General features: G+C 39.3%; 2 protein-coding genes across 2 annotated transcripts; one reads left to right on the top strand and one right to left on the bottom strand.

Moving 5' to 3' along the window:
- Positions 1-2,882: 2,882 nt before the first annotated feature.
- LOC310956932 (terminal nucleotidyltransferase 5C-like) lies at positions 2,883-5,144 on the bottom strand (the record flags this gene model as incomplete). Its single annotated transcript, XM_083927309.1, has 2 exons — positions 2,883-3,498; positions 4,582-5,144. The coding sequence occupies 2 exons, from the start codon at positions 5,142-5,144 to the stop codon at positions 2,883-2,885; spliced, it is 1,179 nt and encodes a 392-aa protein (XP_083783435.1).
- Positions 5,145-10,849: 5,705 nt separating this feature from the next.
- On the top strand, positions 10,850-15,788 carry LOC310956432 (charged multivesicular body protein 1b). Its single transcript, XM_083926639.1, has 8 exons — positions 10,850-11,010; positions 12,880-12,977; positions 13,089-13,235; positions 13,364-13,432; positions 13,570-13,677; positions 13,768-13,811; positions 14,046-14,118; positions 15,143-15,788. Exons 1-8 carry the CDS (start codon positions 10,995-10,997, stop codon positions 15,185-15,187), a joined length of 600 nt encoding a protein of 199 aa, XP_083782765.1. The 5' UTR covers positions 10,850-10,994; the 3' UTR covers positions 15,188-15,788.

Genomic DNA, 15,788 nt, shown 5'->3' with positions numbered 1-15,788 from the left:
CTGAACGCCGGGGTGAGTCAGACGAGGAACAAACGACGCTGAGCTGTGACGCACCGTGCTCTGCCACACCTAGAAACTGCAGACACAATGGAGGATCATGGGAGTTTAAATGGATCAGTGCATACAGAGTTAAAGGGTGTTAAGGGGTCAAAGTGTATCACGTGTGTACACGCTGGGACCAAAAGGTGGAAGAAAAGATGACCAGGTGTATAAATGAGCTCTGCTATCACACTGAGTATAAATATGAGTTAAATTACTAAAAATCAGACCTACTTTATTGGAATTCTCCAGTGTTGATTAAGTGACTAAATGTGACATTAATAAGGCAGCATTTTCAAAATAGTGGGACTATCGTTGTGAAGATGTCCGGTTTCTGGGTTAGGGCACGAAATATGTCCAGGTACAGATTATGTTAGACAAAGCTTGTGTTCTATATTCCCTCTGGATTAAAAATAGACCCAGGATTACATGATCTGTCTATATGCAAACATGCCGCAATAGACGAGTGATGCTGGTGTTTTATCAGATAATTGGGTACCAACAGTGTAATACTCAAATGGCACACTGCTCAGTATAGACACACAAACATGCTAAATGTGTCCACTTGATTTCCTGTTGCAGTGTATGTGACAGGAAGTTAACAAGGACCCATGCTGTCACCTAGCAATGAAGTTCCGTTGAAAAGGTCTAAATAAAGCATTTAGGAGCAATGACTACACGATCAACCTTCTCAAGACTCCGAATAGGAATACAATTATAACTAGTGTAACATTTTTGTGAAAATGTCCCAAGCAAAGAAGGGAAGTCCATGTTTAAGATGTATCATACTGTGGTAAGAGCGCTCAGGACTTTTTTTTTTTCAGTTTACACAATAGTTCAAGTGTCCTCGGCGTACCTAAGAACAGGATATTTTTACAGTATGTCAGTGTTGAGGGAGACCAGCAGAAGAGTGTGAGTACTGCCACCGACTTTTTTACAAAGTTGCTTTGTTTTGGAAATAAATGCTATTAACTTTAAAGTATAATTAAAGTGTTAATATGTTTTAACAATGGTCTCTATTCACTCTTCACTGGACTGATTTAAAGTCAACGTACGATGCGTTTACAGGAGTTAGTATGAAATCAGGAAAAACAAACCACTACTTCTAATAATAATGATAATAATGAATGAAAATAAAACTGTGACAGTGGACCACCAATGGAAGACTCCAGACAAAGAGCGGCTGTGTTATATTTATTTCCAGTAACAATAACACAACAATCTGAGCGACTAGATATCATAACAGGAATATTTGAATTTCTCTACTGGTGAAACAGTTCTGTAACGATACAGGGCATAGCCAAAGTGTCAGGATAGATACATTGATTTGAAGCTACATAGGCTTACTGCACACTGGTGTTTTAGACGGAGATTCACGAGCATGTCAGAAACACTTCCGTTACTCAACAACAGCTATGTGCATTTACATTGTGCTTCAGTCTCAGATTCAGTGTGAACACTTCCAACCTGTACTTAAATTGTCTTTTCTTTTAATACTGAGTACATGTAATATATGCAAACACAATGAACACACATACAGGGACAGAGTGCAATAACCGCTGGCTGTATCGTCTACTGCTTAAATAACTGATATGTGCAGTAACGTTGTAGCTCACATTGGCAGGCAAAACCCCGACAGAACATCCACTACAACAAACAACGTCACCATGTAATACACACAGCAAGTCTGTTCTGGAGATGGGAAAACAGAAGTCAACATGCTCTCTGCCTTTTCAGCAGGAAAAATAAGACAGCCGAGGCTTTCTTCATACCATCAGGAAGTTGACATACAATGCAAAAACACAATCAAACACATAACATCCGTCACTGATCGTGTTAAATATTCTAAGGATTATTATAAGGAGGGTCAGATTTATTGAGGGAGGATTCTCCTAAATTAATGTTTTTCATCTTTTCTTTGCAGTGCAGTTGCATAAATAGACTTTTAATATTCAAGGAAAACATCAAAATGCCCCCAAACGTTTCCTTTTCATTACGACAGATGGGAAAAGACATTTTTTGATCGTTTTCTTCAGATTTTCCCTGTTATTCTGTTTTTGTCATTGCAATTTTTCCTCGAAAAAATGCGATGTCATTCATTTCTGTGAACCAATCAGAATATAGGTTCAATTGCAGATGAGTTAAACTCTTCATAAACAATAAGTTGTTTTTTTTCATGGATACATACCTATAAAATGTAGTGTTCACATTCACAATTATAGAATTTAAGATATCATTGAAATAACACAATAACATAATTATTTTTCTAATGTATGCCCTCAGTAAATGGTGTCCTTTTTCTATACAGTGACAGTGAATACGCAGGTATAGTCACATGCTGAAATTTACTCCACAGAGACTGATGATTCACAAAACAGCTATATGGGGGTTTTAACCCCTCAGTACATTATTTTTTTAATTTAACCAAATCAAGATTTCTCCTGCAAACAGGTGTTTCAAAGATAATGTCTTATATACGTTGGAGAATCATTTGTTGAAGCCATTACATTTGTCTCAGTGGTGACCAGTTCGTAGCCCTGCGAAAGCTGAGCTGAAGTCCCTCCACATCAATGAAATCCTCTCTACGAGCTCTTTGAAAAGTGAGCTCTTAGCGTTACTTTCCTTTTAAAATGTTTTCATCTTGAAAGGGTAACATGCTTTGCCTCCAGACCCCTTCCTGTTCTGACCTTTCATGGTATTTCATATCTTAAGCAGGAGGGGTGTCAAAGCGTCAAACAACACTGCGCTTGTGGTTGCCTGCTGTTGTTAAAACCTCCATTTGTGCCTCTGTATGCAGAGCACCATGCTGGAAGCAGCCTACATGCCTCTCTGTGTCACTGTAGCTACACCAGGCCAGTCTGCATGTGGACATGTAGCGGGTAGGGGTGGTAGACGAGTGGGGGCTGGGCCTGGGTGATGAAGTAGCTGCTATAAATTGGCTCCGTCATGTACGGAGCCGGCTGATAGAAACAGGTGACGTTGGCCGTGTTGGGGATGGCGTTCTGCTCGCCCAGCACCCTCAGAGCCAGGACTGTGATCATATTGAGCGTCTGTCTCCTCTCGTGTCCCATCAAACACACCGTGCTCTCGTCTATCACGCGCCGCAGGGTCATCAGGTAGTCGTACTTGCTTGTCTCCTCGTTGCCAATGAAATGGCAGTGCAAGTAGGCTTCAATCTTACGCTGCTGCTCGCTCACGTCGGGGAAGTCGATGAAGAAGCGGGAGCACATGTATCGCTCCAAGGACTTGATCTCTGTCTCGCTGGCTGGTCGAAAGTTCCTCACCAGCAGGTCGCTGTATTTCAGCAGGCCCCCTCCTCGGATCTCCTCTGGGTTGTGGGTGGCGATGAGGCGGTGACGCAGGTGGTCTATCGCTTGTTCAAAGTCTCCGTACATGCACTCGGCTTCAACAGTGATGGCGGGCCCCCCTGCCACCCCGGCCCATGAGCTTGCCCCGCACCTGTTTGGGACTGTGTCTGCCAGCTCAGGCGTTCGCTCAATGATCTGAGGTTGTACATTTGCTGCACGTGCGTGGCTTTGAGTCTCTGAATCAGGCGGCTTCTTCGAATGTTTTGGCTTAACAGTTTGTTCCACATTTTTATGTGAGCCGCTCCTCTCCTGAAGTGCACTGGCTGGGCCGCACGTGGGAGCTGCGAGGGTCTCTAAGGTCTCGTGCTTGGAGGTTGGAACATTTGAGCCAGGAACTTGAGCACTGTCCAATAAAGGGGACTTTGGCTGAAGTGGTTTGGGTATTTCTATGGGCGGAAACAGCTGAGTTGTAAGATCTGATAAATCAGTCAGTAAAGACCATTTCTCAGGCTTACTGATCATCTTCCGTGACATTTTCCGTTGTAATTTCGGTGAAGGGCAATAGTCCGGTACAATGTCTTGTGATGTGCTGCAAGTTTTCTTCGCTGGAGGAGGAAAGGAAAATTCAAGTTGTGAATCTTGTTGGCTTGAGGTATTTTCAGTCCTGCAGATTACAGAGTCGCCCTTAAACTGAGTCATCTCTGCGCAATTGACTTTTTCCTGCGGAGCTGGCTTTTCTGATGGTTGGGAGGCTTGTGACGCAGACAGCTCTTCGTTCCTCTGTGGCTTCAAACATGCATGCGTCATCAGTGGATCCCTGACATCTGTTGATGAAGCTTTAGGCGATGAAACTAAAGGATAATCACTGCGGCATTGTCCTTTCTCCTCTCCGCGTTCTTCACATATCTCAAACACAATGTCCTCCTCTGAATGAACGTCCTCTATGCCATCCACTTCCTCCTGCTCCAAGTTAATGCACTCAGGTTCTAGCACCTCCTGTGCCTCCCGCTTTCCATCAACCTTTGCATGTGGAAGGTCTTTCTCGAGCACAGAGATGGCTTCATCCTGGCAGGGGCTTTCTCTGCTGGACTCTTTCAAGACATCTGCTTCAGCCTCTCGAGGATCGCTTAATTTCTCTTGCTCTTTGGTTTCATCGTCATTGTGCCTTTTAGACACATTCCCAGCATTCAATACCAACTTTCCTCTTTGCTTCCTTTCAATCTCCCAGTAAGACTCCAGCATACGGTCTAATATTATCTGGAAGGAGTCCACGCTGAACTCGAACTGTCTTCGAAGGGAGCTGACAAATCGGAGCCCCACGGTTTTAGCTCTGTTATTTGAAAGCGAGATAAGGCTCCATCTGTCATGCTCATTGAAAACTTTCACCATCTTTTGCACGTAAGCCTCCTTCATCGTCAGGCAGGTGATCTTCCGTCTGTTAACCCCGCAAGGGAGGAGGTCCCGAAGGCTGCCCAGCACCACCTCCTTAATCACCTGGAGGTCCTCCTGCCTGGGCAGCTCCACTCCGAAAATGATGTCTAAGTCTCTATAGCCCAGGCAGTTATCCTTTACCAGGACGTGGCTGGCGGTCGCGCCATTAAGCCGTATATCTTTCACCTGGATGTCTCTTTCGACCAGCCGATCTTTCACCACACGAATGATGTCTTTCGCTCTCACCTGCAGTGTGGGAAAGTTCCCTCGTCCGTGGATGGGGATTACCTCGGTCAAGACCTTGTCCAGAGCTTGGATTTGCTCGAGGGTCAAGTTGTGGAACCTCTTCTCCGTTTGAAGCTCCATCATCCACACCTGTGAAATAGAGGTCTGTATCACATTGTGGCTCATGTGAGGGATAACGGCCAATGAAAGCCTGAGGCAGTACAACAGAAGAAAACCTCTTGCTATCTGAAGAAAAAGGTTGTTCTTAGAATAAATGATTCACTAGCCTTGCCCTGGTGTCAAATGGCAATGTGAACAGAATTTATTTTTTTCTTCTTTCTTCCCCACATCTTGTGTACATCCTTATACTTAAAACATGTTTCACTCCATTCGTTAAAGCTTGAATATGTAGAATCTTTATTAAAAGCTATATTTTAAAAACAATACACCCACGGGGCGTTTTGAGAGGTACTAAATGAGACGATGGCTTTTCAATAAAAATATATATGAAGTCTGAATTAATATTTTACATTTTTTGACGGAGTAGACAATGACTTTCTGTCACATTCTGTTTACATTGTACCAGCCAATAGCGTCCGGTATTGTTGGTTGCCAGGGCTGTCTGTTGTTCAGTGCAGCTACTGGATGAAATATTTGCCAACCCTGCAGCTGCTTATTTGTCCCAGCAGCTGAGTGACCGGAGACGGGCAAAAACCAGAGTCAGTATAGGCCAAGCATTCACTCCATGGACTGAGATAAAGGAGTTCAACGACATAAAATGCACGGCCAAATGGCTACGTTTCTCCATGATTGGTAAGCTAACTTTGTTGTTCATTTAGCGATCTTGAGACACTAGGTGGCGGTGTTCAGCTCATCCTCCTTATTGAACCTTTAACATGAAAGCTTAGGCCCTCACAGATCTGGCTCCTTTGTTTAACCTTGACTCTTGAACGATCCAAATGCAGTCAAGCAAATATCAAAACTGTGGTGAGGTGAACTGTGCTTTTCTCAGAGATGTTTTCACCCTCACTCTTCTCTGATTGCAGTATGCTCTATGACAAGGATACTCATCTTGCTTTGCCCGGGGCCCACTTTTGCTAAATGTTAAATGCTAATTGTTAATATCTTAAGGACAGGTGAAACAAGTTTTGCCAGGGTAATTTCTCTATTTTTCTGCTAAAAAAATAGCAGGAGAAATAGCTTTTTGTTAGGATCCATTTTTTTCTTTCTTTTTTTTTTTTTTGAAAGTGAGCCTGACAAAATTGTCCCCACCAAAATGTGTTCATCATCTGTTTTAAAAGGTGAAGAAAAACTTTTTGAAAAATAATTCTGACAAAAACAGAAAGAAAGAAAATCACCAGCCAGAAAAACTCATCCTGGCAAATCAACCTGTTCTTAAGTCACAAACACAGGAGAGAACCCGATCAGACTTATACTTAAAAACAACCTCTCTTGCTTGGCAGGACTGCCGTAGCTACTTGTTGGTCGCAATCCATGAACATTGGTTTATATATCTATGATGTGCCACTGGTCACAGGTGACTCGCCTGCCTGTCATTCACTGGCTGGCTGCTGCAGGGACAACTGGGCGGACGTGTCTGTTTATATCACACCTGTATGTTTAAGCTTTCTTTCTCTGAAGTGGGAGTGCTGGATCTAGTCCGTCATATCAAACAAACCGTACAATGCTGCGGTTAAAACAGCATGCTGTTGAATGACAATGTGCTTATTCCTGCTGTCATAATGTGACAACATTGTATTAAAGAGGGGAAATGGTACACATAATTAATGTACGCTGACTCACTCACGACTAAGGCAAATACATTTTTTTTCTATTGTTTGTAGAGCCTTCATTCATTATTCTTTTATGACAACGAGGGTTAAGGGATCAGTTAGGGATCCTCAGGGTGTTTTGAAAGATTAATGATGAAGTGCTTTTAAGATTTATACAATAGAAGAAAGGGATTTATACCTAGATTTATTTTTTTCTTTTAATATATATAAATATAAAGGAGGAGATGAAACTTGAGCATTTATCACTAGATTTTTTTTTTCTGTGAGGATATTTTCCTTATTACAATTTTGCCACTGGCTGTGCTATTTTTCTGTATCACTGCTGCGCCATACCATTATGTCTTTTCCAGAAGAAATCAAAATCACACCAGTTTTAAGTGACATACTGTAAGTTATGTGGGTTGAAAGTAAAGGGTTCGTACACTTTTTCCAAGGTCATATTCAAGTACTTTCCAAGCCCTTTCAAGGTCCATTTTCAACCTTATGTGGTAAATTACACATTTCTATGAATATATACATATTGTAAATTATAATTTCACTTTTTTTATCATGTTAAAAGAGATGGTATTATGCTATAAACAACTAAAGCTGTGTTTTGTAATACGAAAGGGTAAGCAAATTCAATTAATTACTATTCTATAGTTATTTGTTGTGAAGGAAATGGGGATACAATTTCAAGCATTTTCAAGTACTTTATCAAAAGCTCGAGAACTTTTCAAACCTTGAAAACACAACATTACAATTCAAGCATTTTCAAGGATTTCAAGCACATGTATGAACCCTCAAAGTAGGTGAAGATGCACCAACTTTCAGATCCTGACATTTAATATAATAATTTAATTTAAGATTATCATTATTATACTCACTTTGTGTAAAAGGCCGTAGATGATTTACATTAACATCCAAATTAAATATGCTGGTTAAATGTCAATACTTAATCAGAAATTGATATCAAGTATGTCAAATGTATTTATCAATAAACAAAGAACCGTAATGTTATTATCATAGGCTATTATTATTATTATTTTGCATTTTTTTTTAGATATTGTTGGGATACATATAGAGGATGGCCCAGTTTTTACTATAAAATATGTTTAATGTTTAGTGAAAAAAAAACAACGTGTTGATTTTATTTGTTGTTTTCAAGCTGACCAGGTCATTTGATTGACTGTAAAGAGCGTGAGTGTGTGAGCAGCCTAACAGTGTAAAGGCAGCCGGGGCACAGCAGGGAAGCATGGCCCACAGCAGCCTCTAGTGAATGTTAGGGGTTACATCAGCTCGGTCCTGCAGCAGGACTGCTCCTCTGCCACTTGGCTTCTTTATAGAAAAGACTATATGAGTCATACAGTCCCTGAATGAAGCATCACTCTCCTGGGTTATTTCCCTGTGCGCAATATAAAAAACACGCAAAATGCATGACTTCAGGTGGCGTTTAATGTTGTGAAATTCATCTAATATTGAATCAGTGAGCCTGGTGAATGGGTTATAGCATGTGACAGACTATAATAACCAGCCCATAGGTAGTCGTGATGTGGAGACATAGGTAAGCTACATACTGGTGGACATTTTTAAACACTCCTCTGATCAACAACATTTTGCACAGGCCACTTTTGTTCTTTGGTGTTTAACCTCAACATGTTGCTCATTAACTATAAACTAGCCGAACTGAAATGACCACTAAGTTCAGAATGAGCATAGATATTTTAGGTGGGTCACACATTTCTATATGAACAGGCAAATAGGAAATAACAGCAGGCTAATGTTAACTGCGTTTCTTTTTTGTTGTTTTTTTTTTTTTTTTGAGACACACAAATACAGTCAGGCAATTTAAAAAACTCACCTGGTTTGTGGTTTATATATATAAATAAAAAAGGAGAGTAAGAGCCAAAAACAGTGAGGTATCCAACAGGTTTAGAGGTGGACGTTGAAGTTAACACGGACACTTTCGTCTTAGAGCAGGACCATGGTTTCCATGGCAATCAGGCGTCACGAAATGTACGGTAAATCACGACGCTCAGTCTCTCTCTAACTTACAAGTGACGAGCAACTGTCAACTTTGAAACAAACAGCCGGGGCCATCCACACGCATCACAACAGTTTCCATAAAGTTTGACTCGTATTTGGCGGAGCACACCGGTGATGTGTCGGGCTGAGGTGCCACCGTGCCACCGCACTGCTGCCGAGCTGTTGCGGGGTGAACATCACATCAGACGGGGTGAGTCATCCTCTCTCCCCGCCGCGCTCCACACCGTAAATCTAATCATCAGTCAGCCCTCTCACCGCCCACCGCTCCGCTGCTGTCTACTTTTATCTGACCACAGTCACTCATTCAACAATACCAACACGCAACGAACACATTTAAAGTATCCTTTCTTTAATGTTAACAGCTAGTTTTTTCATTTTTCATTCACATTTTGGCGATGAGGGGACTGTATGGAGGACTAAACATGACTTAAGTCTCAATTAATAAATAATCAAATAAAGAAATGCATGAATAAAGAAATGCATAAATGAATCCTGATATAAATGAAAAATAAATAAATAAAAGAATGAATACATGCATGAATAAATACATGTATAAATAATAAAATAAAGAAATGCATAAATAAAGAAATACAGAAATAAATGTATGAATTAATGCTGATATAAATGAAAAATAAATAAATAAAAGAATGAATACATGCATGAATAAGTACATGTATAAATAATAAAATAAAGAAATGCATAAATAAAGAAATACAGAAATACATTTATAAATTAATGCTGATATAAATGAAAAATAAATAAATACATAAAAGAATGAATACATGCATGAATAAATACATGTATAAATAATAAATAAACTAAAAAATAAATACATAAATAATTTTATTTCTAAATTTTTGGCCATTTATGTAGTTCCTAAGTTCATATGTACGTCTTTCCAGCAACGCAACAGGTTACACATATCACTACAACACAATACACACACCTCACACAGCCTGCAGCTTGGAGTTTAACTTGTCTAACATTTAAAATATCACTTAGCATGCACGTTTTGCACGTATACATTGCATGAAAACCACATGTCCAGCATGTCACACAATGCAACACAATTCTACACCGGTTAAATAAATAAAACAACATGCCTCGTGCCACTGCTTTCTTAAGAGGGATATTGATAGGGAAATTTCCCCTAGACAGTTTATGTTGTTAATGATCAATCCTTCTGTTTTATAGTGGACGGTTCTTAATCACAGGACTTCTGTTAGATTACTTCTGGGTCAGTTCACCTTCCCCTTTTGAGCCTTAGAATTGAACTGGCTTCACGCATTACTTTGTGTTGACGTCTCTTCTGTTCTCCTTGATCAAGAATGAATAAACTCCTTTTCAGCATAAGACATACGGGACACTTTGAATTCTTTTCTATTCAGATATTTCTTGGTTTCTTCTTGGTCATCTGCTTCTTTCTTTTTTATGAACTTCTTTATTTACCAATACACTTCTTTTAGGTGTATCTTTTTTGTATTGCTTCTTTTGTTTTGCGCCGCTTTGTAAGGTGTGCCAATAATTGTGATGTGCAGAAAAATTAGGTCGGCAATTAGTCCCGCCCTTGGAACGCTATTATAACAGGTAGGAGCCTTAAAATGTGAGAATGAGAATTTAACTTTCTGCCGATCAGTTACAACCTACATTTCTTTCTTTCTGTGTTTCTGTGTCCATATGTTAAAGAGGTAGGAGGTCCCATTTATTCATGCATTTATTTATTTATTTTCAGAATCTATTCATTCAATTATTTATGTATTAATTCATGCATTCATTTATTTATTAATTTATTTTCTGAATTGATTTATTCATTTATTTATGCATTTTTATTTTTAGAATTTATTTCTGTATTTCTTTTAAATTTATTTTCAGAACTATTTATTTATTTATTTTCAGAACTATTTATTTCTGAATTGATTTATCTATTTATTTAGACATGTTTAGTCCTCCATAGAGGCGCTCTCGTGACGTCAGGCGGAATGCCGTCACCACGTGACGCTGACGTCAATCATATTTTGGTGAGAAACCAGGAAGTGCAGAAGAAGGCGAAGACCGAAACCCCGAAAGGCTGAAGTTTCAACGACAACTTTTGCTTTATTTAACTGCTTTTTTTGCAGACTGTGCGTAAGAATTCGGTCCTGTAGTCGCCGAATTCGCCAAGAGTCGCCTCAAGATGTCGAAAATGGAAAGTATCCTTTTTAAAACAGCGATGAGAAAGGGACATACGACGACTGTGGTGTACCGTTTACGTCATAGACCGAACATAACAACATGGCGAGACTGGTGAGATTTAACGTTATGTCTTGTGACAGACCTCTGAAACAGAGCAGAGTATGTCAGATAGTCACCAAAGGCACAATTGCTGCCTAATTGTGTACCTAAACATTTCCTGGCCAATTCCAGGCGTCCTGAAGTGGGACAGAACTGGACCTCAGTGTCGCGGAAGCTTCATTGCTAATAACTGGAAATACCTTACAACCGATACTTGGTGTATTACTAATCAACCTGGTTTGTAGTTGGGGTGTTAGTAAATACTCTAAATACAAACGTTAATAGCTCTATACGAGCCTGTACCTATTATACCAGCTAATATGGCTGCCTTGAATTTAAAGGGGAACTACACCAATTTTTCAAAATCCATACATGTTATTTCTGTGATCTAAGACATACAGTCTAAAAAAATATTAGTTACTATGAACAACTCCTCTTCAAATTCAAAAACTAAAGTGAAAACAATTATAATGCCATCAGGTATAAAGTGTGGAGCTGTATGGTAAGCGGTTTTAACATTAAAATGGGTGGACTGGATATGTATTGCAGATATCTGTAATTCAGTTCTTCCTAGTTGAAAAGAACATTACAGATATCTACAATGACATTCTGACTACTACAAATTACTTTTGCCATTCATGGGTATTGGGCTCTAAATTCTAGATATCCACAATTGCATGTTAGATATCTAGAATGCATATCCAGTATAGCTATTCATTGTTAAAATAATTTGCCATAGACACTTGCTGATTGGCAGTTCAACCTGGTTTGTAGTCGGGGTGTTAGTTAATACTCCAAATACAAAAGTTAATAGCTCCTAAAAGAGCCTATGTCATAACATTTGATCTGTTTTACCAGGTAATATGGCTGTCTTTTATTTAAAGAGGAACTACGCCCATTTTCAAAATCCATACATGTTATTTCTACGATCTAAGACAGACAGTCCAAAAATATTTGTTAACGTGAACTATTCCTCCTCAAGTTCAAAAGCTAAAGTGAAAAAAATGTGTCATCAGGTATAAAGGTGTGGAGCTGCTCTATAGACAATGGGATGGGTAAGATGTTATGGATGACACTGAGAGCACCCAGGGGAATGATCTGAGCAATTTATGTTTCACAGCTGACAACACTACAATAGAAGAAAGTCAATTTGTGTATAACAAAAATATCAGTGTCACGTTCATTCACTATGGAACAGCTCCAGAATTTGTAGTTGATGACATCACACATTGGAGACTCATGTCACAAATATTGTACTTTCTTAGGCTGTGGAAATAATATTATAATTCTTTTTTTATCTAGTGTTCCTCTTTAACGGAGCTTTAAACACATGCAAATGAACCGGGAACTCAAAAAACATACCATTTACATATTGACCTGTACACGAAGAGCCATGGTTGGATTACTAACCAAGCAAAGAGCCAACTTCAGATTTGATTTTGCCTCTATAAAAGTGCAAAACATAGTATATAGTATAGTATAGACTTGATCAAATGCATTTCCAACAGTTTTTGCAGGATCTGAGTGGAGACAGCTGAGTGTAAAGGTACATTGAAACTGCGTTTGTTTCAAATCAAATGAGAAAAGGGGTTTAGAGACATGATTTTAGGCATGGGGCAGTTTTAAATTCATAACATACTTAATCCAATACATTGTACATATTTCCTCCTGGACAACTTTTCAGGCTCACAATTCGTTTCTTACTCTAACCCCTGCAAAACACTGAGTTTTTAGAGTGATCAGAGGTAGCCTGTTTTTGTTTGGACTTCTTTAACCTCATACCACAGAACAGCTCTTCAATTTAAAGTTTGCTGCCAAAGAACTCCAGAGAAATTCTAAGAGATGTGACAAAGCGGAAAAAGAAGAGAAAGCTAAAGTTAAGAAGGTAAGCACTTCTGAAGCTGGTCATCGAGGTAGCACATTTCTGAAAGTCCGCTGGCTGATGATGGCTGCGGAAGATTTTACTGAACCATCTTATTTTTGGTGTCGTCTTTAGGCCATCCAGAAGGGGAATATGGAAGTGGCGAGGATCCATGCAGAGAACGCCATCAGACAGAAGAACCAGTCTGTGAACTTCCTGAGGATGAGTGCCCGGATAGATGCTGTGGCAGCGAGGGTCCAAACTGCAGTTACAATGAACCAGGTACATTGAATACCAAGTCAATACATACTGCTATTGGCCTTCCAATCAGTTAAAGGCTAAAGATTGGTATTTCAGACTTGAGAAAGCTTGTTTGTTGTCATTTTAATGATGGTGTTCTACTTTCTCAGGTCACAAAATCTATGGCTGGAGTGGTGAAAGGCATGGATTCTACTCTTAAGAGTATGAATCTGGAAAAGGTAGAGTGTCATTTACACATTAAATTAATAGTGTCCTCCACATTTCTTTTTAGCAATACAGTGTAACTGTTATTACAGTTGATAACAAACGCCTCTGAGTTATAAAACAATGACTCAATCCTTTTATTCTGTTCCAGATCTCAGGTCTCATGGACAAATTTGAGCGCCAGTTTGAAACTCTAGATGTTCAGACAGCCCATATGGAGGACACCATGAGCAGCACAACAACACTCACAACACCACAGGTACACTTCTCTGCTCTACTCTTGTATTCTCTCTTGTTGTGTTTTAAAGATACAAACATTCACTGAAAATCGTGTGTGTTTTTTTTCCAGAACCAAGTGGATTCACTGATGCATGAACTGGCTGATGAAGCAGGGTAACCTTTTCATTCTTTATTTCAACAGTCTTTGTGAAATGATTTTAAATCACATTTACAGGGGTATGGTATGTGGTCTGAGAGTACAGTCATAGGTTGAAGCGTAAATAATGCTGGTTATTCATTTAATTGGAATGTGTTGGACAGTTGTATTCATTAGAAAATATAAGCTATTATATGAATTGTTTTAATGTAATCTAAACGTTTGACTGATTGTGTGTGCATCATGTTTAGATTGGACTTGAACATGGAGCTCCCACAGGGACAGACAGGATCCGTGGGTACCAGCGTGGCCTCTGCAGAACAGGTACACATGCACAATGGATGATAAAATCATTAGATGCCATCTGGCACAGATAGACTTAACTATATGTTGAAAAAGCTAACATAAACCAGATTGTTGGTAACATTGTAAATTAAGGTCTTTTATATTGATGAGTGACAAAGACACAGGAAATGTTATTACAGCAAAGACATTTAAACGTAAAGTGTAATTCCTGCGCAAAATCAGCCCATGGTCTTTTTGGCATGGACATACATCAAATAAGCCATCGAGACAGTTTTTTCATGTAACAACTATTAACAGAGAAATCCCGGAGAGTCACTAACAGCCGGACATGGCTAACACTGATTAGCTTTGGGCAGTAAGGTGAAGGCCTTAAAATGTATTTTTTAACCACTAATACTGTTCAAAATAGCACCAAACCTCTGCAGTAGCACGATAAGAGTCCTTACACATAAAACAAACCACCAACAATGTAGTTAGTGAACACAGAGTTTATTAAAGGAGTGTTTTGAAAGACTCACCTACTGGCCCCTGTACCAGCTCCTCTCGTAGTCAAGTCCATTCAAGTGGATTACCAAAGTCAATCCAAAAGGAAGGAGCCCATTGATGCTTTGTTTTATGTGTAGTGACTCTTCTCTTACTGCTGCAGAGGTTTGGTGTTTTTTTGAGCAGTATTAGTGGTTAAAAAGCCGGTTTAATGCCATCACTGTAATGCCCCGAGCTAATCAGTGTTAGCCACATCTGACTGTTAGCGACTCTCCCGGATTTCTACGTTAATAGTTGTTGCACTAAAAAAAAAACTGTCTCGATGGCTTATTTGATGTATGTACATGCCAAAAAGACCATGGGCTGATTTTGCACCGGAATTACACTTTAAGGCGGCATCACATTAGTGCCCAAATCTCTGCTGATGATACCGTGTATTTGTCAAACAAAGACTTTAAAAATGCAAAAAATGTAATGAAATAGACTTTCCAAATAACCCTGATTCTTCTATCACCTTCATCGTCCTCACTGATGCCCGTCTTTACTCTCTCGTCCTCAGGATGAACTGTCTCAAAGGCTCGCCAAACTCAGAGATCAGATGTGAAGGACAGCTGCAGTGGACTGGACACTACCTGAATATTACTCCCAAACACCTTGTATTTACATCATGTATTTTCTCTTCTTTACATCTCGTGTGTCTTTGTCGAGAAGCTACTGTATCATTTTTCCCAGATAATGACCTTTGTCGGTTGTGTGTTATTAATAACCTTTGGATTCTGTAAACTAGCAGACGCTTGTTATAGAATATGTATATATTTCTTAAATATATGCATTTACCCACGAGGAAGATCTATTGTGATTTGATTGCTTAATATGAATACTTAAGAACATCATACATGCTCTGAAAAATATGGCGCTTGGCAGTTGTTACCCTGTATTTATGGGCTAATTTCATATACTTAAGGTGAATAAGCTGAAGGGTTTGGACTATAGAATTTTTGTTCAAAAGTGCATGATCGCAGACATTATTTTCCTTGGTTTCAGGGTGTGAAAGACTCACTTACTGTATATATTTTAGGAACATGCCAGATGATTACCCTGTGTGTTTGTCTGGTCAAATTCTGTATTTTCGATGATCATTGGCAGGGGTTGCAGATCGGAAATAACATACAGTAAGTAAACAATAAAATTTTATAATACTTTTA

This window comes from Echiichthys vipera (assembly GCF_963691815.1).
Source record: "Echiichthys vipera genome assembly, chromosome: 14".
Lineage (NCBI taxonomy): Eukaryota > Metazoa > Chordata > Actinopteri > Perciformes > Trachinidae > Echiichthys > Echiichthys vipera.
Note: the sequence above shows the minus strand (reverse complement) of the source record. Positions and strands in the feature narration are given on the sequence as shown.

Coding starts and splice junctions, on each gene's coding strand:
- LOC310956432 (XM_083926639.1), top strand. Junction 13,236..13,363: donor CTGCAGTTACAATGAACCAG/GTACATTGAATA, acceptor CTACTTTCTCAG/GTCACAAAATCTATGGCTGG. Junction 13,812..14,045: donor GAACTGGCTGATGAAGCAGG/GTAACCTTTTCA, acceptor CATCATGTTTAG/ATTGGACTTGAACATGGAGC.